Source organism: Macaca nemestrina, chromosome 18 (assembly GCF_043159975.1).
Source record: "Macaca nemestrina isolate mMacNem1 chromosome 18, mMacNem.hap1, whole genome shotgun sequence".
Classification (NCBI taxonomy): Eukaryota; Metazoa; Chordata; class Mammalia; order Primates; family Cercopithecidae; genus Macaca; species Macaca nemestrina.
The window spans coordinates 20,183,544-20,208,281 of NC_092142.1; the positions used below are offsets into that span (position 1 = coordinate 20,183,544).

The window sequence follows — 24,738 nt, forward strand, 5'->3', positions numbered from 1 at the left end:
ATAGATATGCACATACGTACATGCCTACATCTAGACACAATAGAGAGAGAGAGCTGTTCTTGGCGTATGAAAATGTTATACAGGTATTAGCTACTGTTGTCATCCCCAAATTCTTGGAAGTCTGAGCCAGAGGGCTTTGCAATGCATACTGACTCCAAATGCCATCCTATTTCCAATATAACCCTTTTGGTCCTGTTTCAGGCCCCTAGGATATCCTAGGAGAATGCAATCAGCATAGCCTTATATAGCAGGGGAAGGAAGCCCGAGAATCCATGGTTAGATATATCCTTTCCATCTGGAGGCCTGAGAAACCAGCTGGAAGATATACATTTCTAGCTTTTCTCTTTTCTCTCATGGGACTGTAAGCCCTGATTTAATTTTATCCAAGTGACAGGGGCCTTGAAGTTGAAGAGTGGATCTAGGCTGATGAGAATCATTCATTATGTTTTTGGTAACTCAGGTGGAGAGCTACGGAGATCTCAGAGCTAGTACAGCAGACTCAAAAGATTCAGAACCTGGGGCTTAGAGAGGTAACTAACTTGCTAAGAGGCACACAGCTATAATAGCAAGCAACAGAAGCGCCTGGGTCTGTCTGCTTCCAAGTCTAAGGGACTTTCCAAAGGGTTGGTTCCATTGAACCTTTCCTGCCTCTCTGTGACAGTCTTCTTTATTACAGTAAAATCCAAAACCCTGCAGGGAAGAGTCCTTGAAGAAGATTATATCCACAGCTTTTTCTTCCTTCCCAAGGAATTTAATTCTCCTCCTGGCTCTTGGGGAAATATACAGGGGAACCACCTGATACCTTCTCCCAAGGAAGAGGGTATAGGGCAGGAGTATGGTATGCCTGAGGGATCCAAGAGGAAAGTGAATTTCAAGGGATTGAGTTGGGGATGCCTTCACCATGCAGTGTGTGTATGTGCACTTGCATGTGTGTGTGAGTGTATATGTGTGTGGGTACATGCGTGTGTGCATACATGCATGCTTGTGTTTGTGAACCCAACCACACTCAGGTACCCTGGGCAGTATAACCACATCTGCACCAATTATTCCTAACAGCTGAGTATGTAGCTGTATGAAGAGCACATTTTCCCTTCTCTCTCCTTGATGTTATGCTGGTCTACCTAATGAAATCAGATTGAAGTGAGCATTAACCTGAGGGGAATGAGATGCCATGAAATGCCAGTAGGAAGCTGGGTGTGTGAGCAAGAGGCTCTGTTCCCAAGCAACCAGCCTGGTCCAGCCCTAGTTTCCTTGGTGATGGAGAGAGGGTGTGGGGGTGGTTTGTTTTATATAAAGACACCAGTTTTTCCTCCTCCTCCTCCTCCTCTTCCTCCTCCTCTTTTTTTTAAAGGAGGAGCTGGAAGGCATCCTCTCTCACCACCCACTGCTTGCAACATTGCCCATTTCCAGTCCCTTAGGCTTGGAAGCAGACAGACATAGGCGCTTCTCTTGCTTACTATTATAGCTGTGTGCCTCTCAGCAAGTTAGTTACCCCTCTAAGCCCCAGGTTCTGAATCTGTGAAATGTCTATGAAAATGAGATAATGAGGCCGGGCACGGTGGCTCAAGCCTGTAATCCCAGCACTTTGGGAGGCCAAGACGGGTGGATCACGAGGTCAGGAGATCGAGACCATCCTGGCTAACACGGTGAAACCCCGTCTCTACTAAGAAATACAAAAAACTAGCCGGGCGAGGTGGCGGGCGCCTGTAGTCCCAGCTACTTGGGAGGCTGAGGCCGGAGAATGGCGTGAACCCGGGAGGCGGAGCTTGCAGTGAGCTGAGATCCGGCCACTGCACTCCAGCCTGGGCTACAGAGTGAGACTCCGTCTCAAAAAAAAAAAAAAAAAAAAAAAAAAAAAAAAAAAAAAAAAAGAAAATGAGATAATGTATGTCAACCACTTAGCACAAAGCCTGGCACCTAGCAAGGATGCAAAAATATTAGCTACAGTTAGCCAAGGAAAGGATTCCACGTTAGCGAAGCTCAGAAATGACTTTGGCCATCATTGTCTCAGTACAGGCCCTGCTTGGAGGGCTCCTGGAAATCAGTTTGGGGGTGGGAGAGGAAACACAGGTGGAGAGCCCTTCGGCGTTGGCTTCTCTCCTTCCTCCTCCATCTTACTCTCAGTTGGAGAAAGCTCTCCCTAATGAGGAAGGAAACCCCGAATTATTCCATCCAGGAGAACTGAGATGAGCAAGACTAGACTGCTTCTCCTGGACAGTCAGTAATGATAGGGGAAGCCCACTGGCTTACCGTGGACATCGATGACCGTGAGGGCCCCGAGCGTGAGTCGAGCTCCACTGCTCAGCTTCCCTCGCACCAGCTGGACAATCTGTGCAATCTGATCATTGCTCTTTTTCAGAAAATTCTGGCGGGGCAGAGGAGGGGACAACTGGTTACATTTGACTCTCCTCTGGTAATCCCTGTGTCAAGAAATGGTACCATGGACCACCGGATGGCTCAAGCCAGACTCCTGGGTGTCATCCCTCAAGTCCACCTTTTCCTTACCCCAGTCCTTAATCTCTGAATGAATTCCTAATGCATTGTGCTGAAAGAGGCAAGATTTGGAAGGTTTCATACTCCATAGTTTTATTTTTATACTATTGTGGAAAAGGCAAAATTACAGGAGTGAGCAGAAAATACCTTGGTAGTTACTGGAGACTTGGAGTAGAGAATGCAACTGAATACAAAGGGCCTGAGGACATTTTTTTGGATGGTGTGGAACTGTCCTATATACTGATTGTGATGGTGCCTACACAAATGCATGTGTTTATCAAAACTGAGAACCGTATGCTAAAAAAGGTGAATTTCACTGTATATACCGTAAATCAGAATTAACCTCCCAAATTGGAAACTTTTTCACATTAAAGAGACAAAGGAGCTATAAAAACAAAATGTAACATCCTGGACTAGATTGCATCCTGGACCAGGGGAAAAAAAAAAAAAAAAAAAGATAGTAGGGCAATTGGCTAATTTTATTTATTTATTTATTTATTTGAGACAGAGCCTGACTCAGCCTCCCAAATAGCTGGGATTACAGTTGTGCACAACCACACCCAGCTAATCTTTGTATTTTTAGTAGAGATGGGGTTTCGCCACGTTGGCCAGGCTGGTCTCGAACTCCTGACTCAAGTGATTCACCCACCTTGTCCTCCCAAAGTGCTGGGATTACAGACATGAGCCACCACGCCCGGCCTGTCATTTCTTTTTCAAGATGACAAAATTTAAAATAGCCAATTTAGAAAGGTCTATAGATTAGAGAATAAAATCGTTATCAATGTTGATTTCCTGATTTGGATAACTATACAATGGTTGTCTAAGATGTTAATATATGAGGAATCTGGATGAAAGATATATGAAAATTCTTTGTATTATATTTTCAGCATTATTTGTAAGTTTCACGTTATTTCAAATTAAAGAGGAGAAAAATAAAAGAAAAAGAAAACTTAAAAAGGAAAAAAAGTAAGACCACCCTAGGTTCAAACCCTGCCTTTCCTACTTTCTAGCTATGTGGCTCTGGGCAAATGATTTTAAGCTTCCAAGTCTTAGTCTCCTGGTGTGTCAAATGCAGACTTTTTTTTTTTTTTTTTTTTTTTTTGAGATGGGGTCTTGGTCTGTCACCTAGGCAGGAGTGCACAGGCACAAACATGGCTCACTGAAACCTTGACCTCCTGAGCTCAAGCAATCCTCCCACCTCAGCCGCCTGAGTAGCTGGGACCACAGGCACACCCCATCACTCCTGGCTATTTGTAGAGAGGGGGTCTCACTATGTTGCCCGGGCTGGTCTTGAACTACTGGTCTCAAGCAATCCTCCCGCCTTGGCCTCCCAAACTATTGGGATTACAGGCATGAGCCACCATATCCTGCCCTAAATCTAGATGATCATAGCTGCCTCTTCAAGCTGTGTTGAGGATTAAATGAGGTAGTGTATGTGCTGTTGGGGCTTCTCCCCACATCTCTCCTAAACACAGCTATTCCACAGCTATTCTAGACCAAAGTGTCTTCCTGCTGGCATACACCATGCTTTTCATCTTCAGGCTTTTGCATACTCCAGGTCTTCTCTCTGGAACACTCTCCCTCCTATTTTCTGCTCAGCTAATCCCTACTTATATTTCAGGTGTCCTCCTAGACACCACTTTTCTGGGAAATCTTCCCTAATCCTAACTTCCCTCCCCTCACTCTCTTACTCTTTCCTTCCTTCCTATGTTCCTCCTTTCCTTCCTTCCTTTTTCCTCCCTCCCTTCTTCCTTCCCTCCCTCCCTCCCTTCCCTCCCTTCCCTTCCCTTTCCTTCCTTCCTTCCTTACATCCCTCCCTCCCTCTCTTCTTCCTTCCTTCCTTCCTTCCTTCCTTAAACCCTCCCTCCCTCCCTGCCTCCCTCCCTCCCTTCTTCCTTCCTTCCTTCCTTCCTTAAACCCTCCCTCCCTCCCTGCCTCCCTCCCTTCCCATACTTACTAGATGTCTGTTCTTTCCTTATCACAGTTCTATACAAGAGCCTTTTTCTCTCCCCCACTAGACCATAAATCCTTGAGGACAGGGACTATGTCTGTCTCATTCACATCTAATTACCTTTGTTAGCAGCAGTACCAGCACAGAGCAGATGCCAAACCAATATTTGTTAAATGAATAATAAATGGTTGGAGGGAGGGAGGGATGATTATTCTGTGTCAACACCTGCTTCCTTTAGGGCCTTGGTATATGATGGGAAACATTCTCCCTATCTATGGGTGGGAAAACTGGGGCACATGAATCCGCCTCCATCACAAAAAGTCAGAGATACTGTCACAAAAGTCAGAGGATTTTAGAGTTTCTAAACTTGGAAAAGATGTACGTGAAAGCAGTTTGCATGTGTACAGTGCAATATGTCTATTAGGATTTATCAATATGGAATCTGTATAAGTTTAAACAGTGGCCAAATTTTATGTTCTAATTTCAGTTTATACAGCAAAATATAGGAAATTAAAACATATTCTAATACACAGCCAATCCTCTAAGAGCAGTAAAGGAGATCTGGTGAGATATTCATGGGGAATGAGACCATGGAAGAAAGGCTGAATATGAAGTTTTCATTCATCCATTTAACAAATATTTGGTAAAGCATGGTGGCTCCCAGCACTTCAGTGGCCCCTTGGCTTAGGAAGAATACAGGAGGTCTCCCTTGGTGGAAATTCTGCCAGGTTGGCCCCTAGAAGCCCAGGGTACAAGACTTAGAATCCTGTAGTCCAGAATTTCTGTCTGGGAAGGACTAGGAGAGGTCTCGTACCATAGAATTGCAGGACAGCTCGAATCCCAAATTCTCCATCCCACTGTCCTCATGGGAACCCTGATGTCTGTGATGCTATGAGCCCAAATGATTTTTGTTTAGACAACAAAACATGGCTACTCTAATTATACATCATTCAAATCCTAATTGATGCTTGGATCTCTTCTGTAAGCTTCGCAGCAAGCTCACCTACCGGTAAGGTATTTTCCACCAGGGCTTGGGACACCTCCTGGGTCCAAAAGATGGAGGAGACACAGATAACCACCTGTCCAGGCCACTGTAAGACCCAGTGATTTCGAGCGACCTGGAAAAGTGCAGTGGGCATGTTGTAGGATCAGTTCACGTGTGGTTTAAACTGAGTTTACAAAAACATGCCCCAACCACCTCATCCCCGCAACAAAAACAAAATCTTCCCCCACGCTCAGATGCTACAAGGCTTGACATCTCTGGGATTACCGATTTATGTCTTCCTTTCTGAGTTTTATGAAAAAGAAAAAAAAAAAAAAAACTCCAGTCATCTCATCAACTTTGCATTGTTTCCATGCTCCCATTCATCAAATTTTTCCATAGTTATAATCAAGGTGATGTTCAGAGAATTCTCATAACTACTGTTTTTTAATGGCTACCTAATATTGCAGTGCTGAGTCACAACTGTCTGAGCTGTTTCCCCATCCTACAATTTTTTCCCTCAAGCTACAGATCAGGAGCGGGCAAACTATGTATATAAATTTTTTCATAAATAAAGTTGTATTGAAATACAGCCGCAGCATAAAAAAGAATGAGTTCATGTCCTTTGCAGGGACATGGAGGAAGCTGGAAGCCATCATTCTCAGCAGTCTAACACAGGAACAGAAAACCAAACACCGCATGTTCTCACTCATAAGTGGGAGTTGAACAATGAGAACACATGGACACAGGGAGGGGACTTCACACATCAGGCCTGTCAGGAGGTGGGGGGCAAGGAGAGGGAGAGCATTAGGACGAATACCTAATGCATGCGGGGCTTAAAACCTAGATGATGGATTGATAGGTGCAGCAAACCACCATGGCACATGTATACCTATGTAACAGACCTGCATGTTCTGCACATGTATCCCAGAACTTAAAGTAAAATAAAATAAAATTTTAAAAAAATTTTAAAAAAGAAATACAGCCATGCCCATCATTTAAATATTGTCTGATGCTTTTGTGCTACAAGGGAAAAGCTACAGTACCCATTTACTATACATATGTATCTTATAACATTATGTTGTATACCTTAAATATGCGTAATAAAATTTATTTTTAAAAATAGTTGCTTTGGGAATGTGGCCTGCAGAGTTGAAAATATTTACCATCTGGCTCTTTACAGAAAAAGTTTGATCTGAGGATGAAACTTGATAGATTTGATTTGGATGAAATAATTTCATACCGGTAACTGCTTTTCTTTAATTTTTGATTCAGAGCATGTCATAGGAAAAGGGATTGGTCTTTCATTTTACAATGCAAATACTATTTCAAGGGACAGCAGGCTCAGTCCCCAGGACTTTAGTGTGAGGGTGTTGAGTATTGCTTTGTTCTGTGGGTCCTGGGAATAAGAAAGTAAGAAAGTTAGTCAGTTGTCCGGGAGCAGTGGCTCATGCCTGTAATCCCAGCACTTTGGAAGACCGAGGCAGGTAGATCATTTGAGGTCAGGAGTTCGAGACAAGCCTGGCCAACATGGTGAAACCGCATCTCTACTAAAAATACAAAAATTAGCTGGGTGTGGCAGTGGGTGCCTGTAGTCCTAGCTACTTGGGAGGCTGAGGCAGGAGAATCGCTTGAACCCGGGAGGCGGAGGTTGCAGTGAGCCAAGATTACACCACTGCACTCCAGCCTGGAAGACAGAGTGAGACTCCATCTCAGAAAACAAAAAAAGAAAGAAAGAGAGCTAGAGTCAACATGAATGTTACCACAGGCTGGGTATCAAGTTATTCTGATAGGTTCTTTTGTCTTAAGGCTTAAATCATACCTGTTTCCCTTAAAGCTTTGGGAACGAGTTATGCCATTCAGGGCATCTGTAAGGTAAATGAATTATTAAGGGACTCTAAATAGACCTTGTGCCATTAATTCCATTTGACAAAAAGGACTGGTCCGTGGCAACCAGAGGGTTCCAGCTAACCCTCTTCTCTTGCATCACCTGCTTCTAACTGCCAACATCTCACCAGGAGTAGGTTCATTGCCCCAGGGTTCACAGGTAAAGGAAAGAGAGGTGCAGGACAGGTTTTGGTAGAAGGCAGAGCGTCCAACTGAACTACTGATACATGAACCTTCTCCCCAATGTTCTCTTTAGTGCACTAGTGTCCCGGCACGTGTACCCTGATTCTTGTTTACCTTGACATATGCTTCAATCCCAAGTCCAATGACTTCTCGCATACTGGCAAGCATCATCTGCTCCACCTGCTGGAGCCACTTTTCCACCATGCCCTATGGAGCAAGACAGAGAGAGGGTGCAACAGTCAAGCAAAGCCCAGAGGGAGGGACAGTGGGTAGAACACAGCTTTCTCTCTGGACATGGCTGGAGGGAGGCCAAAGGCTAGGCACCTTTTCAAGTCAATATTGTCTCTTTCCCAGTTCTCTGTTTTTTTTGACATGGAGTCTTGCTCTGTTGCCAGGCTGGAGTGCAGTGTCACGATCTTGGCTCACTGCAACCTCCGACTCCCTGGTTCAAGCGATTCTCTTGCCTCAGCCTCCTGAGTAGCTGGGATTACAGATGTGCACCACCACGCCCAGCTGATTTTGTACTTTTAGTAGAGACGGGGTTTCACCATGTTGGCCAGGATGGTCTTGACCTCCTGACCTCATGATCTGCCCGCCTCAGCCTCCAAAGTGCTGGGATTACAGACATGAGCCACTGCACCTAGTCTCTCTCTCTCTCTTTTTTTTTTAAAAGAGAGAGACAGGGCCTTGCTCTGTCATCCAGACTGGAGTGCGGTGGCACGATCCTGGCTCACTGCAGCCTTGAACTCCTGCCCAAGTGACTCCTGCCTCAGCCTCCTGAGTAACTGGGACTACAGGCACACGCCACCATGCCCGGCTAACTTTTAAATATTTCTGTAGAGCCGGGGTCTCTCTATGTTGCCCAGGCTGGTCTTGAATTCCTGGCCTCAAGAGATCCTCCTGCCTCAGCCTCCCAAAGTGCTAGGATTACAGGTGTGAGCCATGGCACCTGGCCCCAGCCAATATTCTTTATCTGCTTTACACTTATTTTCTGTATTCTCAGAAGCGTATGCCTTCTAAAGGGGAAATAGATTTTTCTTTTTTTTTTTTTTTCAAGACGGAGTTTCACTCTTGTCACCCAGGCTGGAGTGCAATGGCACGATCTCAGCTCATTGCAACTTCCGCCTCCCGGGTTCAAGCGATTCTCCTGCCTCAGCCTCCCAAGTCGCTGGGATTACAGGCATGTGCCACTACACCTGGCTTTTTAGTAGAGACAGGGTTTCGCCATGATGGCCAGGCTGGTCTCGAACTCCTGACCTCAGGCGATCCACCCGCCTTGGCCTCCCAAAGTGCTGGGATTACAGTGTGAGCCACCATGCCCTGCCCATTTTTAACATGCATTACTTTCATGTCATTTTCTGAAACAGATAACTTCTCGGAAGGCAAATGAAACATCTGTCAGTTCATAAAATAAATTGCATCTTTTAAATGAACAGCTCTGATTCATGCATTATTCCAGTGGGTCTCAAACTTTGCTGTTCCTTGAAATCACTTGGAGATCTTTTAAAAATACTGATGACTGACTCCCATCCCTAGACTTCCTGATTTAATTGGTATGGGATGCAACCTGGTCATTTGGATTTTGATTAAAGCTCCATAAGGAAATTCAAATATGCAGCAAATTATTCAGTGTTAGAATTTCAGGTAACTGTAGCTGTTGACTTCAGGTGCTTGTAAGCTAGCTGGTGTCTGCATTGGTAATGTGACTCCTGGTTGCTGCAGTTTATAAGTGTGGGTGGCAAAAACAGTTAACAAAGCAAGGCTAAGCTTGCTTGTCTGTTTCCACTTGAGGATGCTGTCACTGAGCAGAAATGGAAGTAATTTATACTTTACTCATTATATAAGGACATATGTATGAAAACCTGAGTTAAGTAGCATTATAGCTCTCATTGATTCTATGATGTTTTATTGATCTTTAAAATGAGTGCCCCGGGAAGCTACCTGTCTAACTGAATCGCTTTCAACTGAACTCCGCACATGGAAATCTAAACAGCATCGGCTGTTTTGATCTGATTCCTGCAACTGACTCCACATCGAACTGGGTTAAAATCCACAAATTTAATATATCATGTGGGTTGCAGTATAATCTCCATCTTAGAGATGGGTACACTGAGACTAAGAAAGACTGAGTCACTTCCCCAAATCTTCAGTCGTTACATTGTGGAACCTGAGTGTTCCATACCCCAGGCAGTCTGGAACTAGAGTCCCAGTGCCTAGCCAATATGCTCTCTGGTTTACTTTGTTATGGAGAAAAGAACCAAAAATGGGTAAGAGGAATTACCTTGGCATTAGCTGGGTAGATTTTCTGGATGAATGGAACAGTTTCTTTTTCTGAGCTGATCATACCTACAATTTCCAGATTGTCTATAAACTCGAGCTTGGCAATTCCTTCAAAGCACTTCTTCAAGTGCGGCTGCACTCGGAGAGGGTCCTTTGTCTCAGACAAGATTTCCAGTAGCTCATCATTTGATAGGAAGAAGAACCTATTTCAAAGCAAAGAAAGATGGTAACTGCGACCTCTTCCACGAACTTTTTCTAGCAAGGTGATACTCTCTGACAGGTAGTCCATACCTAGGTGAATACCAGCTATGTCCTGCGGTCTTCACAAAGGCCCACCACTCTCTTTTATCACTTTTCATCTGGGGCATGGAAGGTGGAGTTTTGCTTTTCTTAAGAGATGAGGTCTTGCCATATTGCCCAGGCTAGACTTGAATTCCTGGGCTCAAGCAATCCTCTCTCCTCAGCCTCCTGAGTAGTTGGGATTACAGGCATGAGCCATTACATCCAGCTTGGAGATGGTTTTGAATCTGAGATACCAAACTTGATTTAGCTAAAAGGCCAAGAAGCGATGGTTTTCTCTAAGAGCAAGAGAAAGAATAAAAGCTGGCATATGTGGGTTTCATAGGGCTGGGGGGTGGGTGCTATCAGCTGAAAAGAGCCCAGGCAGAACAGCAATTCTCAACTTTGTCTGCACTTTAGAATCACCTGGGGAGCTCATACGAAATGCCAGTGCCACAGTCCCACTGCCCAGAGATTCTAATAGAATTGATCTGGGGGTGCAGCTGATGAAATTTGTATTTTTTTAAATTTCAGGTCAGTTCTAATGTCAGTGTTGAGAACCGCTGGGTAGGGGCAGGAGAGAGAGATTTCCTTGTCTTTCCTTCTCTCCATCCATGCAGGAACATTGTACAGGCATGATACAAGAAAGCAAATGTTAATAATGAGCCTACCTACATGCAGAGGCCTCTACCATCTTTCATTTTATTTATTCATTTATTATTTATTTTGAGACAGGGTCTTGCTCTGTCACTTGGGCTGGAGTGTAATGGTGCAATCATAGCTCACTACAGCCTCGGCCTCCAGGGCTCAAGCAATTCTCCCGCCTCAGCCTCCCAAGTAGCTGGGACTACAGGCGCATGCCACCACGCCCGTCTAATTTTTGTATACTCTGTAGAGACGGGGTCTTGCCATGTTGCCAAGGCTAGTCTCGAACTCCTGGGCTCAAGTGATCCATCCACCTCGTCTTCCAAAGTGCTGGGACTATAAGGGTGAGCCACTGCACTCGGCCCTCTACTATCTTTTAAAGATAATAAGACAATTTCATCTCTTATTCAGGCCTAAAAGCAGCAACAATAAACCTTCAGAAAATGTCCAATGTTCAAACCTGTACTGTGACCATCAGGCTGATGGAGGGATTTTGTGATTATGGTCTTTACCAAATATGGTGGATTACAAAAATGGCCACGATATTTACAGTTCCTCTCATCAAGGAGTGGAGTCTGTTTTCACATTTCTCAAACTTGAGCTGGCTCTGTGTCTTGTTTTGGCTAAGAGAATGTAAGAGAACACGAGCCTGTGCAAGTTCTAAGCCTAGGCATCAAGAGGCCATGATGCTTTCACTCTTGCTGCTCTTAGGAACCCTGTGACCACCACCTTATAAATAAACCCAGGCTAGTCTTCTACAGGATAAAAGACATGTGGCCCAACTACCTGTTGCCCAGCCAGTAGGAAGCCAATGACCAGACAAGCAATTAAGGATGCTGACTGATGGCTAACTGCAGTCATGAGTGAGCCCCAGTGAGACCAGAAGAACCACCCAGTCAAGCCCAGCTCAATCTGCCAACTTACAGAATTATGAACTAAATACATGATTGTTGTTTCATACTTCTAACTTTTGGGGTCATTTGTTATTCAGCAAAGCAAATGAATACACTGTATCTACAGTGTTGAGCAAGTAGAAAGAGTAGTAATTATCTGTTGATGACCAACTAACCAATATCCAATGAGATGTCAATCTCTCCCACTCCCAAGTGATCAAATGGGTGATCAAATGGGTGATCTCTATGGATATGCACTCCCTCTATCTCCATCATGTGCTATAACGAATAAGGCTCAATGGCCATAACAGTAATAATAATATATTTGTATAATTTAAAATTAAAATCTTTGTTTAGCAATCTGTATTTTCAAGATGAAATTAACTTAAATTATGTGGCTATCAAAACCATTCTCAAAGTGTTTGCTGAGAGTATTTAATTTTATTTCATAAAAATGCATAAAGAAATATCAAGGTATTTGTGTGTGTGTGTGTGTGTGTGTGTGTGTGTGTGTGTGTGTGTGTATGTGTGTGTTTAACTTAGGGAAAACGTGTGGCTCAGAGAAGTTAAATGGTTGAATATCTTATCCAGACTTCCTGGGTATCAATTCTAGCTTGATCATTTTATCAGTCTTATATCTTTGGGCAAATCATTATCTTCTCATTTATGAAACAGGGACAATAATAATGTTCCCAAACTCATAAGAGTATTACAAAGATTAAATTAGTTAATAAGTGTAAAGCACTTAGAGCAGGGTCCTGGTGTAAGGTAAATGCTATATTAGTGCTATTATTCATATTTTTTTTGAGAGAGAGTCTCGCTCTGTCACCCAGGCTGGAGTGCAGTGGCGCCATCTCAGCTCACCGCAATCTCTGCCTCCCAGGTTCAAGCGATTCTCCTGCCTCAGCCTCCCAAATAGCTGGGATTACAGATGCCCACCACCATACCCAGCTAATTTTTGTATTTTCAGTAGAGACAGGGTTTCATCATTTTGGCCAGGCTGGTCTCGAACTCCCAGCCTTGGGTGATCTGCCCACTTTGGCCTCCCAAAGTGCTGGTATTACAGGCAGGAGCCACCACGCCTGGTCTATTATTCCTATTTTAATTAGGAATAACAGGAGTGGGTCTAGAACTAGAAACCCAAACCTCAGGTGTTTCCTGAGTTTAATCTCTTCCCAAGCCTTATGCTTCTAAACCAGGGTCTTTTCCACTATAATGTGTTATCCAATACAAAAGCTATTAGCCACATGTGGCTATTGACATTAAAAAGTAATATCAACTAAGTTAAAAATTGGCTTCCTCAGTCACCTCAGCCACATATAAAGCGCTCAGTGGCCACTGGTGACTAAGGGCTACTGTATTAGACAGTACAGACAAAGAACATTCCTATCATTGTAGAAAGTTCTATTGGATAATGCTGAATTGAATAAATACCAAAGATACTTCTGAGTTTATTTATTTATTTATGAAATAGAGTCTTGCTCCATCGCTCAGGCTAGAGTGCAGTGGTATGATCTCAGCTCACTGCAACCTCTGCCTCCCAGGTCCAAGCAATTCTCCTGCCTCAGTCTCCCAAGTAACTGGGATTACAGGTGCCCCCCCACCACACCTGGCTAATTTTTGTATTTTTAGTAGAGGCAGGGTGTTCACCATGTTGGCCAGGTTGGTCTTGAACTCCTGACCTCAGGTGATCTGCCCCCTTGGCCTCCCAAAGTTCTGGGATTACAGGCATGAGCCACCGTGCCCAGCCATACTTCTGAGTTTCTAACAAATCACTTTTTTTTTTTTTTTTTTTTGGTAAGCAGCAGGGAACTTTGTGTTCACATAAAGAAACACTAAAATTTATGTTTCTTAAAGGTAAATTAGGATCAAACATCCTAATTGGGGTCAAATGACATGCGGTGACCGTCAATGGTGAAGTAGTCATGGATAGATTATTAGGAATGTCAGGAGTGAGAACTCACCTTTCTGAAACTAACCTTCTCCTTTTTTTTTTTTTTTGGAGACAGGGTCTGACTCTGTTGCCCAGGCTGGAGTGCACTGATGCAGTCTTGGCTCACTACAACCTCTGCCTCCCAGGCTCAAGTGATCCTCCTACCTCAGTCTCCTGAGTAGCTGGGACCATGGGCACACACAACTAGGCTGGCTTATTTTTTGTATTTCTTTTTGTACAGGTGAAATTTCCCCATCTTGTCCAGGCTGGTCTCAAATTCCTGAGCTCAATCAATCTTCCTACCTTGGTCTCCCAAAATGTTGAGATTACAGGCGTGAGCCACCATGCCTGGCCTGGAACTAACCTAAAACTTCCTTGACTTTTATGCAGAAGATTGGTTTTTGTGGGGGAGGAAAAGAGTCAAATATGTATAAGCATACCTACCAGAAACTACAAAATTTGATGGTATAAAAAATGGACTGATGTTTCTTAAACACATAGTCTAGGTGCTAATGTTTTTACATGTGTTAGCTCATTAATCTGTACAACAAATACATAGAGTAGGGGCCATTACTGTATCCCAGATTTACGGTTGGAAACCTGAGGCTTGGATAGATTTGCTGGAAGCCTCAAGACTACTAGGTAGAAAAGCTGGGATGCCAAAGGAGGTCTGTTTAACTCCAAAATCCAGGCTCATAGTCATGAATACTCTACCCCCGTATAATTCGGAAAAATAACAGTGTTGGTCTGGACAACGTGTGCATTTGACACCCACTGGTGTCCATTCAACCTCACACTAAATAAAGACCGTGAAGTCATGCACCATTCCTGAAAGTTGTCTTGGAGAATGGAAAACCAGGAAAGAGTATAGACTAGATTGGTTGAAGTCAACTCTTGGTATGAAAAATGGAATTCTACCTACATATGGGGCAAGAATGTAATTCCAAGTAAAAGAACAATGCTGGATACCTGGGGAAGAATAGTCTCTTCTTCTCCAAGTAATTATTCAGCCCTTTCTGGATGTCCTCCAAGAGAAAGTTGGCTTCTTGAAGCTTCTCGGCCATCCGTGGCTGGTCGGCTGCCACCAGAACCCTGTTATCTTTCACCTGGGTTCCATTAAAAAAGGTGAGACTTATCATGAGGTTCCCAAGTTCTGACATTGGTCATTGTAATGAATGTGTGACCTATCAACTGACAGCACTCCTTGTCCAGCTAACTGCCTCCTGATACGCTTCCTAACTGCACAGGGGTGAATGCTCATGGAACATGACCTTGTTCCTCTGATCACGGTTGACTGGGCAGGGATTGGGTACCTGAAACCAATCAAGCCCAATCATATTTTAACCCAGGGAGTTTAGAATCCAAACCATGACATTCTATACTAGTCTGGGCTGAGTGAGGATTATGTCTCTCTGTGTGATGGAATGGTAGAGCAAGCTAGTCTTGAGAGAGAGACAGAGAGGGGGAGAGAGAGAGAGAGAGAGAGACGGGGGGGGGGGGAAGAGAGAGAGAGAGAGACTAAGGCAAGGCCAGGAAAGAGGAGCTGAGATCAGAGAGATGGAAGGAGTTCCTAAGAGAAGAGGCTTCTGGGTTCTAGATGCATCTTTTGTGAGGCTTGGCTGCGCTATCTGGCCTTGCGTTCCATGAGACACTAGTTTGGTCTTTTCGTTCCGGCTATCCTGAGTTGGTTTTTGTCACTTGCACCCAAAGAACCTTAACTAATAAAGAATTGGCTTATGCTGGTTGGATAATCTAAATTCCCATTTATCTCACCCTCGCAAACAAAGCAGGGAAGATAAATTCCCTTGCAGCAAAATCTTTTTAAGTGCACCCCAATTTGATCACACTTGACTTAAAAAAGGAAAATGATTTGACCTCATAAAAGATGCCACTAGGTGCCTTGCACACCCAATGAACTTACCATCCTTCAAGGCTTGATCCCAACGTTCCTGCTTTAGAGGCCTTCCTTGACACCCTAAGACAACCAAATCACTCTTCTGTATTCTAATAACTATTTGTATATTACTCTTTTTTTTGGGTGTGGGGGACAGAGTCTCCCTCTGTTGCCCAGGCTAGAGTGCAGTGGCGCAATCTGGGCTCACTGCAACCTCCGCCTCCCAGGCTCAAGGGATCCTCCTGCCTCAGCCTCGGAATAGCCAGGATTACAGGTGCATGCCACCATACCCAGCTAATTTTTTATATTTTTAGTAGAGACAGGGTTTCACTATGTTACCAAGACTGGTCTCCAGCTCCTGAGCTCAAGCGATCCACCTGCCTTGGCCTCCCAGAGTGCTGGAATTACAGGTGTGAGCAACCGCACTTAGCCAAGGCAGCAAATTCTATGAAGACAGAAATCATATTCTTGCCACCTTCAAGTATTTTCTGATTTCCAGTATAACACTTGGGTCATTGTAGGCACTGAATAAACATTTGTTAAATAACTGCGTAACCAAATGTGGATAATTGTTGGAATTCTAAAAGGATTCTCAAGCTATAAAAGTGTTATTACATTATCCTGCAACAAATAAAACCTCATAAGAAATGACAGTTAAATAATACAAACTGCCTATAGTTACTGCTTGGGAAGTGGGATTCCAAAAGGCTTCTACTTTCTATGTTATGTATTTGTATTTGCTTTTTTTTTTTTTTTTAATTTTTTTTGAGACAGAATCTCGCTCTCCCAGCCTGGAGTGTAGTGGCACGATTCCAGCTCACTGCAACCGCCGCCTCCTGAGTTCAAGTGATCCTCCCACCTCAGCCCTCCAGGTAGCTGGGATTTCAGGCATGCACCACCATGCCTGGCTAATATATATATATACACACACACACACACACACGTATATATACACACACGTATATATACACACACATATATATGTATATATGTATATATACATACATATGTACATACATATATACATATACATATATACATGTATATATACACATATATACATACATATACATATATGTGTATATATACATGTATATATACACACACATATATACATATATACATACACACACACACACACACATATATATATATTTTTGTATTTTTAGTAGAGATGGGATGTTTCACCATGTTGGCCAGGCTGTTCTGGCACTCCTGACCTCAAGTGATCCACCTGCCTTGGCCTCCCAAAGTGATGGGATTACAGGCACGAGCCACCGCACCAGTCATATGTTTGCATTTTTAATAATAACTTTTGAAATTAGAAGAAGATACAAAAAGATTGATTTTCCAAAACTCCAGTTCATTTATAAGTTTCAAGGAGGGTGACTAGATGCATAATGAGGAAACATTTGTATTTCTGCTGGTAAGAGTTATTAGGGTATAAAAACTTACCGCTTGAGACATAAGTGATTTCCAGTAACTATCAACAATGCCAAATTTCCTCCCCTCTTCTGGCATCTGGGCTATGATGTCCTCTGAACTGAAGATTGGTTCCAGGTACAGCCAGGTGGCTTGGCATTTCAACCAGGCATCCAAATTGTCTTGTATGCGAATTAGCTTTTCTTCCCATTTCTGTGAATTTAGCAATTCATATCTGAATCATAAACCTGCCACTCTGCATCACAGGCCCATGGACCAAGCAAATGGATGGAGTCATGCATTTATTCATTCAGTCAGTCACTTGTTTAACAAATAATTATTGACGTCCCCCTGTTCTCTGGTCACTGCTCCAGGTGATGTGAACATAGCAATGAATGAAGCACACAAGAACTTTGCCCACTGTGGAGCTCACATTCTAGCAGAATAATTATAATAGTTATATACATAATGTGTGACAAGCAATGGTCTAGTGCTTTAAGTATATGGAACCAATTTAATCCCACAGCCTTACCAGGTAGATGTGATTACAAACCGCATTTTCCAGATGTAGAAACTGAAACACAACAGTTTAGTAATGTGCCCAAGGTCACATCCCTAATAAGGAGCAGAGCCAGAATTCAAACTCAGGTCATCTGGCTTCAGAGTTTGTGTCGTTAGCCCATGTCACTGCTACAAACAATGAGCACAGGAGGCCAAACCCCTACCTTCAGGTAGCTTACATTCTAGAGTACCATAGCTCATAAGATGCTTCCCAAATGCATGTGTATTTGGTGCATTCAAATCTCATCTTCTCTTTTGGCAGACAGTTACAAAGGCTCAGCATGCCATATGCTTACTTGGATGGTTATTGCTTTCAGTCTTTTGTCATTAATTAATCAATGTATTTATTTTTGAGACGGAGTTTCACTCTTGTTGCCCAGGCTGGAGTGCAATGGTGCGATCTCGGCTCATTGCAACCTCCGCCTCCTGGGTTCAAGTGATTGTCCTGTCTCAGCCTCCCAAGAAGCTAGGATTATAGGCACCTGCCACCACGCCTGGCTAATTTTTGTATTTTTAGTAGAGACGGAGTTTCACCATGTTGGCCAGGTTGGTCTTGAACTCCTGACCTCAGGTGATCTGCCCACCTCGGCCTCCCAAAGTACTGGGGTTACAAGTGTAAGCCACTGTGTCATTTATTTATTTATTTTTTCCAATTAGGACAAGGCAACTTTCTTTGTTAACTGAACTTGAAAACCTTTCCCCTCCTCTGAGAAACGCAGGGCTAATGAAACATCTCAAAGCATTCAACTTCATTTCCTCTTACCCGGCATTCTGCTTCTATTGGTTTGACGAATGGGGAGCCACACATGGTCTGCGTCTTTATCACGTGATCATCGAGTAGCATTTGAATGTCATCAATTGCACACAAGATGCTTGTATCCTGTAAACAAAGACGCCCCACCTTGTCAAAATTGTGAAACCTCCCCATTTTTCTTTTCCTTTTTAAAAAATATATTTATTAGAGACAAGGTCTCTTCACCCAGGCCTGAGTGCAATGGCTCGATCCTAGCTCATTGCAGCCTCAAACTCCTGGGCTTAAGGGATCCTCCTGCCTCAGCCTCCCAAGTAGGTAGGACTACAGGCATATGCCACCATGCCTGGATTTTTTTTTTTTTTTTTTTTTGTTAAGACAGAGTTTCACTCCTATTGCCTGGGCTGGAGGGCAGCAGCGGAATCTCAGCTCAGTGCAAGTGCACCTCCTGGGTTCAAGTGATTCTCCTTCCTCAGCCTCCCGAATAGCTGGGATTATAGGCAAATGCCACCACACCCAGTTAATTTTGTGTTTTTAGTAGAGACAGGGTTTCACGATGTTGGCCAGGCTGGTCTCAAACTCCTGACCTCAGGTGATCTACCCGCCTCGGCCTCCCAAAGTGCTGGGATTACAGGCATGAGCCACCGTGCCCAGCTTGGATTTTTTTTTAAGAGATGGGGGTCTCACTGTTGCCCAGGCTGGTCTCGAACTCCTGGCCTCAAGCGATCCTCTTGCCTCAGCCTCCCAAAGTGTTGGGATTACAGGCTTGAGCCACTGCATCCAGCCACCTCCCCATTTTTCATGCTGATCCCTTAGGACCTCACAGCTCAGAACTCCACTCTCATGGGGTAGGAATCTATGTCTTGCAGGGGATAGGACTTCTACTTTCTTCCTTGAAAATGTTATTAAAGATATTTAGGCTGGACAAGGTGGCTCATGCCCGTAATCTCAGCACTTTGGGAGGCTGAGGTAGGAGGATTGCTTGAGCCCAGGAATTCAAGACCAGCCTGGGCAACATAGCAAGACCCCATCTCTAAAAAATTTTTTTAAAAGACATTTATTGTCCACCCCCTTTGCAGAAGTCAAATACAGTCTAATCCAAGACTCACAGATAGAATTTGCTGGGGAGGAAGATTTCTGCCCCTTTCCCTGTGTTCCTGCTTCTCCACTTGCTTTCCTGGCTCTCCTTTCCCTCCGGTAGGAAGATCAGCTGCTAATCTGACTAGTTAGGCCTAGACCTGCGGTTTCCACCCTGTGAACTGAAGTGCCCTGGGGCACCACAGCCAACTCAAAGTAAATGATTGTGGTTATTTAAAAATAAAATACAACCATTATTTTTTCTTTTAATGTAGGTGTATTTTTTTCAAACAGTGGCTGAGTTGTTAGAGCATAAATCCTTATTAAATTGTTTGGACCTAATTACTGCATAAACAAAGCTATTAGGTATTTCTTTTGGCCTCAGGGCACTGTGAAAAAAGTACTTAGACACAAAGGCATTGTGAACCAAGAAAGTTTGGGGACCTCTGTTTCATTTATTTATTTATTTATTTATTTATTTATTTTTGAGACAGTCTTGCTCTGTCGCCTCGGCTGGAGTGCAGTGGCATGATCTCAGCTTACTGCAACCTCCGCCTCCCGAATTCAATTGATTCTCCTGCCTCAGCTGCCCGAGTAGCTGGGATTTCAGGCAAGCACCACCACCCTGGGCTAATTTTTATACTTTTAGCAAAGATGGGGTTTCACCACCTTGGCAAGGTTAGTCTCAAACTCCTGACCTCAAGTGATCTGCCTGCCTCAGCCTCCCAAAATGCTGGGATTACAAGCATGATAGGTGTGAGCCACCATGCCTGGCTTGTTTTATACATTTACTGGGTCTTTTCTGAGACAGGGTCTCCGTCACCCAGGCTGGAGTGTAATGTGTAATGCTGCAATCATAGCTTACTGCAGCCTCAAATTCCTGGGCTCAAGCAATCTCCCTGCCTCAGCTTCTCAAATAGCTTCCCAAGTAGCTGGCGCACATCACCATACTCAGCTAATTTTTTTTTTTTTTTTTTTTTTGTAGAGATGGGGTGTTGCTATGTTACCCAGGCTGTTCTCGAGCTCCTGGGCTCAAGTGATCCTCTCACTTGTACCTCCCAAAGTCCTGGGATTGTAGGTGTGAGCTACGAAGCCTGACCAAGTGGTCCTGTTTTACTAGTAGGTAAAGTCTAAGGTGTGCCTTAAAGGCCAGGCCCTGTGGTTGGCACTTTTTCTCCTGGGCCATTGTGGCAAGCAAGCTGATAAGGGTCTGACCCCTGGGGCAGGTTTGGTCTTTCTCGCTCTGTTCTCACTTCTTTCAAGTCTAATCTAGGAGGCTAAATTGGGCCTGGCATGTATTCTCTTATCTATGTTTTACCAGTAGCTCAGCACTGGGAGGTGTGCTGGGCTATTAATAAAGTGGTTTCTTGATCCCCATTTAGCTACTGATCCTTGCCTATAGTTACTTTAGGCAAAAACTCTGCAGACTGGCCAGGTATAAGTGAACTGTTCCCCAGGTTCCTAGCTTACACTCCTCTTGTCACCCCAACAGCCTCTACAGCAGTGTCTAATCCAAGCTGATCATGTAGCCACGCTTCTGAGACCCATGGTGGCTGGGTCACCCTTGCTGGGAGAGGCTCAGTAATGAGGCCCTGTGCCCTCAGCTCTCTTCCCTCTCATCGGCTCATGTATAGTTCTGTTGGGGCTCAGAACACCACAATACCCCGAAGCATTGCACCTTGATTTGCTGAGTATTTTGCACTGAAGGACATTGGAAGGCCTTGGAAGCAAGATCTTTCTGTCCATCTTTTTCTTCCTTTCTCCTGCTCCTTTATCTTTCCCCTAAGGCAGTCCATAGAAACTAAACTCCTCTTTCCCGAAGCAAGCCATAAAACCCAGAAATATTACTCTGACCAAGACAGCAGGCCATAAAGAAATTCTCTGAGCAACCTTGTCCCATAGTGGGTCACAAGACCCTTGTTCCTGAGGGGTCTTGCCCTATGCCTCGGAGGAAGGACTGCTACACAGAAAGACCAAGAAGAATCTGAACAGGCAGGTCTCGCTAGGCTTCCACCCAGTCTAGACTATTATACCACACTCTTTTGTTCAATTTCATTTCCATACAGCTGTCCATTCTTCATCAAACCTAAGCCCAAAAATACAGTTTTCCTTGGGTCTTCAGTTTTGAGGGTTCAAATGTCATGTAAAACTTTGAATAAATAAAATTTTAATGCTTTTATCTTGTTAATCTGTCTTTATATTTATAGGAGTATTGGCCATGAACGACCTTCATGCTAGGTGAAGAAAGGGATCACATCTTTTTATCCCTACAGCTCTTTTAAGCTGAATAGGGAAAGAAGTCTCAAGTAGATAATATGCAGCCTGGGGGAGGAGGGAGGCTTGGGAGCTTTTGGTTCTCAATCCACATTGCACATGAGAAAAACCAGGGGTGCCTTAAAAATACAGATGCCTAGGCATTCTGGGAGGGGAGGAGCCAGGAAGAATCCATTGGGAGATTTTAAAGCATCCCAGATGATTCTACAATGCAAGTTTGGAAGCGCTGCTTTAAGAATCAATGGTTGGGCCTGACATGGTGACTCACGCCTGTAATCCCAGCACTTTGGGAGGCCGAGGCAGGCGGATCACTTGAGGTCAGGGGTTCAAGACCAGCCTGGCCAACATGGTGAAACCCCATCTCTACTGAAAATACAAAAATTAGCTGGGTGTGGTGGCAGGCACCTATAATCCCAGCTACTCAGGAGGCTGAGGTATGAGAATCGCTTGAGCCCGGGAGGCAGAGGTTGCAGCGAGCTGAGATCACACAGTTGCACTCCAGCTTGGGTGACAGAGCGCGACTCCATCTCAAAAAAAAAAAAGAACCAATGGTCTGCAGGATGTGTGTATCAACCTATTGCCTCCATGATTTATAGCTCCCCCAGAGCTGCAGTTCTCATCCCTACCTCACACTCTATCCCCAAAGCAAGCCAGACCCTAAAGGCAGCTGAGCAAACGCTTCAGGGGTATGCACCTTCGCATGCACTGTACAAACTCCTGTGTTTTCTACAAGTGCAAGTGAAAAGAAAGAAACCTACACCCTTACTATTCAAAATTGATCAATATTATCTGGCAGCTTGTTAGAGCTGCAGAATCTTAGGTCCCATCCTGGACCTGCTGAATCAGAACCGGCATTTCAACAAGATCTCCGGTGATTCCTGCAAGCATCGACATCTGAGAAACACTAGTCATTGTCTGCTGCTGTGCTTCTGAGGGGACTGGGAAGCTTTGGAATGGTGTGCAAGCCTGCACCTTCACTGGGAGGTGCTGATTTAGGAGGCTTGCTTGGTTTTTTTGCACTGAGAAAACTTCTTGCTCTGAATCAAAAGGCCTTTCTGATTTGAAGAATGCGTTTCTTTGGTGGTGCTGAGAGGAAAGATGAGCAACACAGAAAGGCAGACAGGAGGAAACAATCAAGACGTGAGCGATTATTCCTCTGTGAGTTCTGTCGCCGTTCTGAATGAATCGTTTCTGTAATCTACTGCATAACAAATGGGGCTGCTTTCAAGTGGGGGCTGCAGTTGGAGTGAGACTCACAGTGTCCCTGTATTTCACGAAGCTGAATGTCACGTTAACCCAATCTAACTTCATTTTATCCAAGTTTTTCTCCAGAGAGTATTCCTTGCTGGCGGCTGCACCAATGGGCTCCAATCTAAAGAGAGAACACAGCAACAGCAACATCAACAGGAGGCAGAGAAGACACATCAAAGGAGAAACTTCAGGCCAGGCGTGATGGCTCATGCCTGTAGTCCCAGCACTTTGGGAGGCCAAGGAGGGAGGATTACTTGAGGTCAGGAGTTTGAGACCATTCTGGGCAACATAGCAAAACACCATCTCCACTAAAAACACAAAAATTAGCCAGGTGTGGTATGTGCCTGTAGTCCCAGCTACTCAGGAGGCCGAGATGGGAGGATCGCCTGAGCCTGGGAGGTAGAGGTTGCAGTGAGCCGCAATTGTGATTGCACCACTGTACTCCACTCTGGAAAACAGAGTAAAACTCTGTCTCAAAAAAAAAAAAAAAAAAATAGAGGAGGAATTTCAGCTCAGTCTTAGGAGAATCTCCAAAAGCCCTTAATTTGACCAAAAAGTTTACTATCCTGCTCTAAGATCTGCCAGCTACCACCAGTGTTTTGCAGGGTTTCTCACCCTTGGCACCTCTGACATTTTTGGGCCATGTTATGGGTTAAATATTGTCTCCCCAAAAATTCATATATTGAAATTCTAACCCCTAATATCTCGGAATGAAACTCTATTTGGAGAAAGGATCTTTAAAGAGGTAATTAAATTAAAATAAGTCATGAGGGTGGGCCCTAATCCATTATAATTCGTGGCCTTATAAGAAGAGATTAGGACCCAGACACACAGAGGGAAGACCATGACAATTCATAGGGGAAGACAGCCATCTGCAAGCCGAGGAGAGAGGCCTCAGAAGGAACCAACTCTGTCTACATCTTGGCCTTGGACTTTAAGCCTCCAGAATTATGAGACAATAAATTTCTGTGGTGTAAGCCACTCAGTCTGTGGTATGTTGTAAGAGCAGCCTGTTCAACAAAAATTACGGTAGGTCACTATTCTGAACTGAGCTCCTGCACTAGACCCCAGCAGACCAGATGAAACCAAAATGGAGTCACTCACGCTAAATGGCATGTAATCAAACTGAATCTTTGAGGAAGGAGATAGATCCCAGAACAGGACAGTTTTTCCTGAAAACAGGAGATTCCGGTCTACCTGAGTCAGAGAATAAGGAAGTTCCCTCTGCTTGAACCCTTATAAAAAAATAACCTGACGTTAACTAATCTTTTTTTTTTCGTATTGTTCTGTTTCCTTATAAAACTTACCATTGTGCTACTGCCCAGTGGGAACTCTCATTCTGTTTTGGAAAACAGAGGCTGCCCTGATTCATGAATCTTGATTAAAAGCCAATTAGACTATAACTAAATTTATTGCTTTGTCTTTTGAAGAGCCCTGGCAAACTGACATAGGCTGAATAATTGTCATGGGGAGCTGTACCATACCTTCTAGGGTGTTTAGCAGCATCCCCGGTCTCTACCCACTAGACGCCAGCAGCAGACTCCCCAGCCCTGTCCCCATCTTTTGCCAGTTGTGACAACCAAAAATATCTCCAGATATTTCCAAGAGTCCCTTAGGGGTGAGAACCACTGTTGTAAGGTCACTAAAATAAGACCTCTTCTTTCCATCTTTGTTTATGCCTAATTTGCCCATATTCTGATTTCTTTTTTTTTTTTTTTCCCCAGACGGAGTCTCATTGCGATGCCCAGGCTGGTGTGCAGTGGTGCGATCTTGGCTCACTGCAACCTCTGCCTCCCGGATTCAAGCGATTCTCCTGCCTCAGCCTCTCGAGCAGCTGGGATTACAGGTGCCCCCCACCATACCTGGCTAATTTTTGTATTTTTAGTAGAGACGGGGTTTCACCATATTGGCCAGGCTGGTCTTGAACTCCTGACCGCAAGCGATCCGCCCGCCTCGGCCTCCCAAAGTGCTGTTATTACAGG

At 44.2% G+C, this 24,738-nt stretch overlaps 1 protein-coding gene across 2 annotated transcripts in view; it reads right to left on the reverse strand.

The window, feature by feature from the left end:
• The window catches only part of LOC105485052 (dynein axonemal heavy chain 3), a 208,513-nt gene that overhangs the window by 110,468 nt on the left and 73,307 nt on the right, over window positions 1-24,738 (reverse strand). For both annotated transcript variants that reach the window (XM_071084215.1, XM_071084216.1), the window contains 8 exons: window positions 22,763-22,877; window positions 18,167-18,283; window positions 16,876-17,055; window positions 14,496-14,632; window positions 9,778-9,979; window positions 7,611-7,703; window positions 5,452-5,562; window positions 2,251-2,365 (listed from right to left, as the gene is read on the reverse strand). In XM_071084215.1, the coding sequence (XP_070940316.1) occupies window positions 2,251-2,365; window positions 5,452-5,562; window positions 7,611-7,703; window positions 9,778-9,979; window positions 14,496-14,632; window positions 16,876-17,055; window positions 18,167-18,283; window positions 22,763-22,877 (1,070 nt within the window). The remainder of the gene's footprint in view (window positions 1-2,250; window positions 2,366-5,451; window positions 5,563-7,610; window positions 7,704-9,777; window positions 9,980-14,495; window positions 14,633-16,875; window positions 17,056-18,166; window positions 18,284-22,762; window positions 22,878-24,738) is intronic.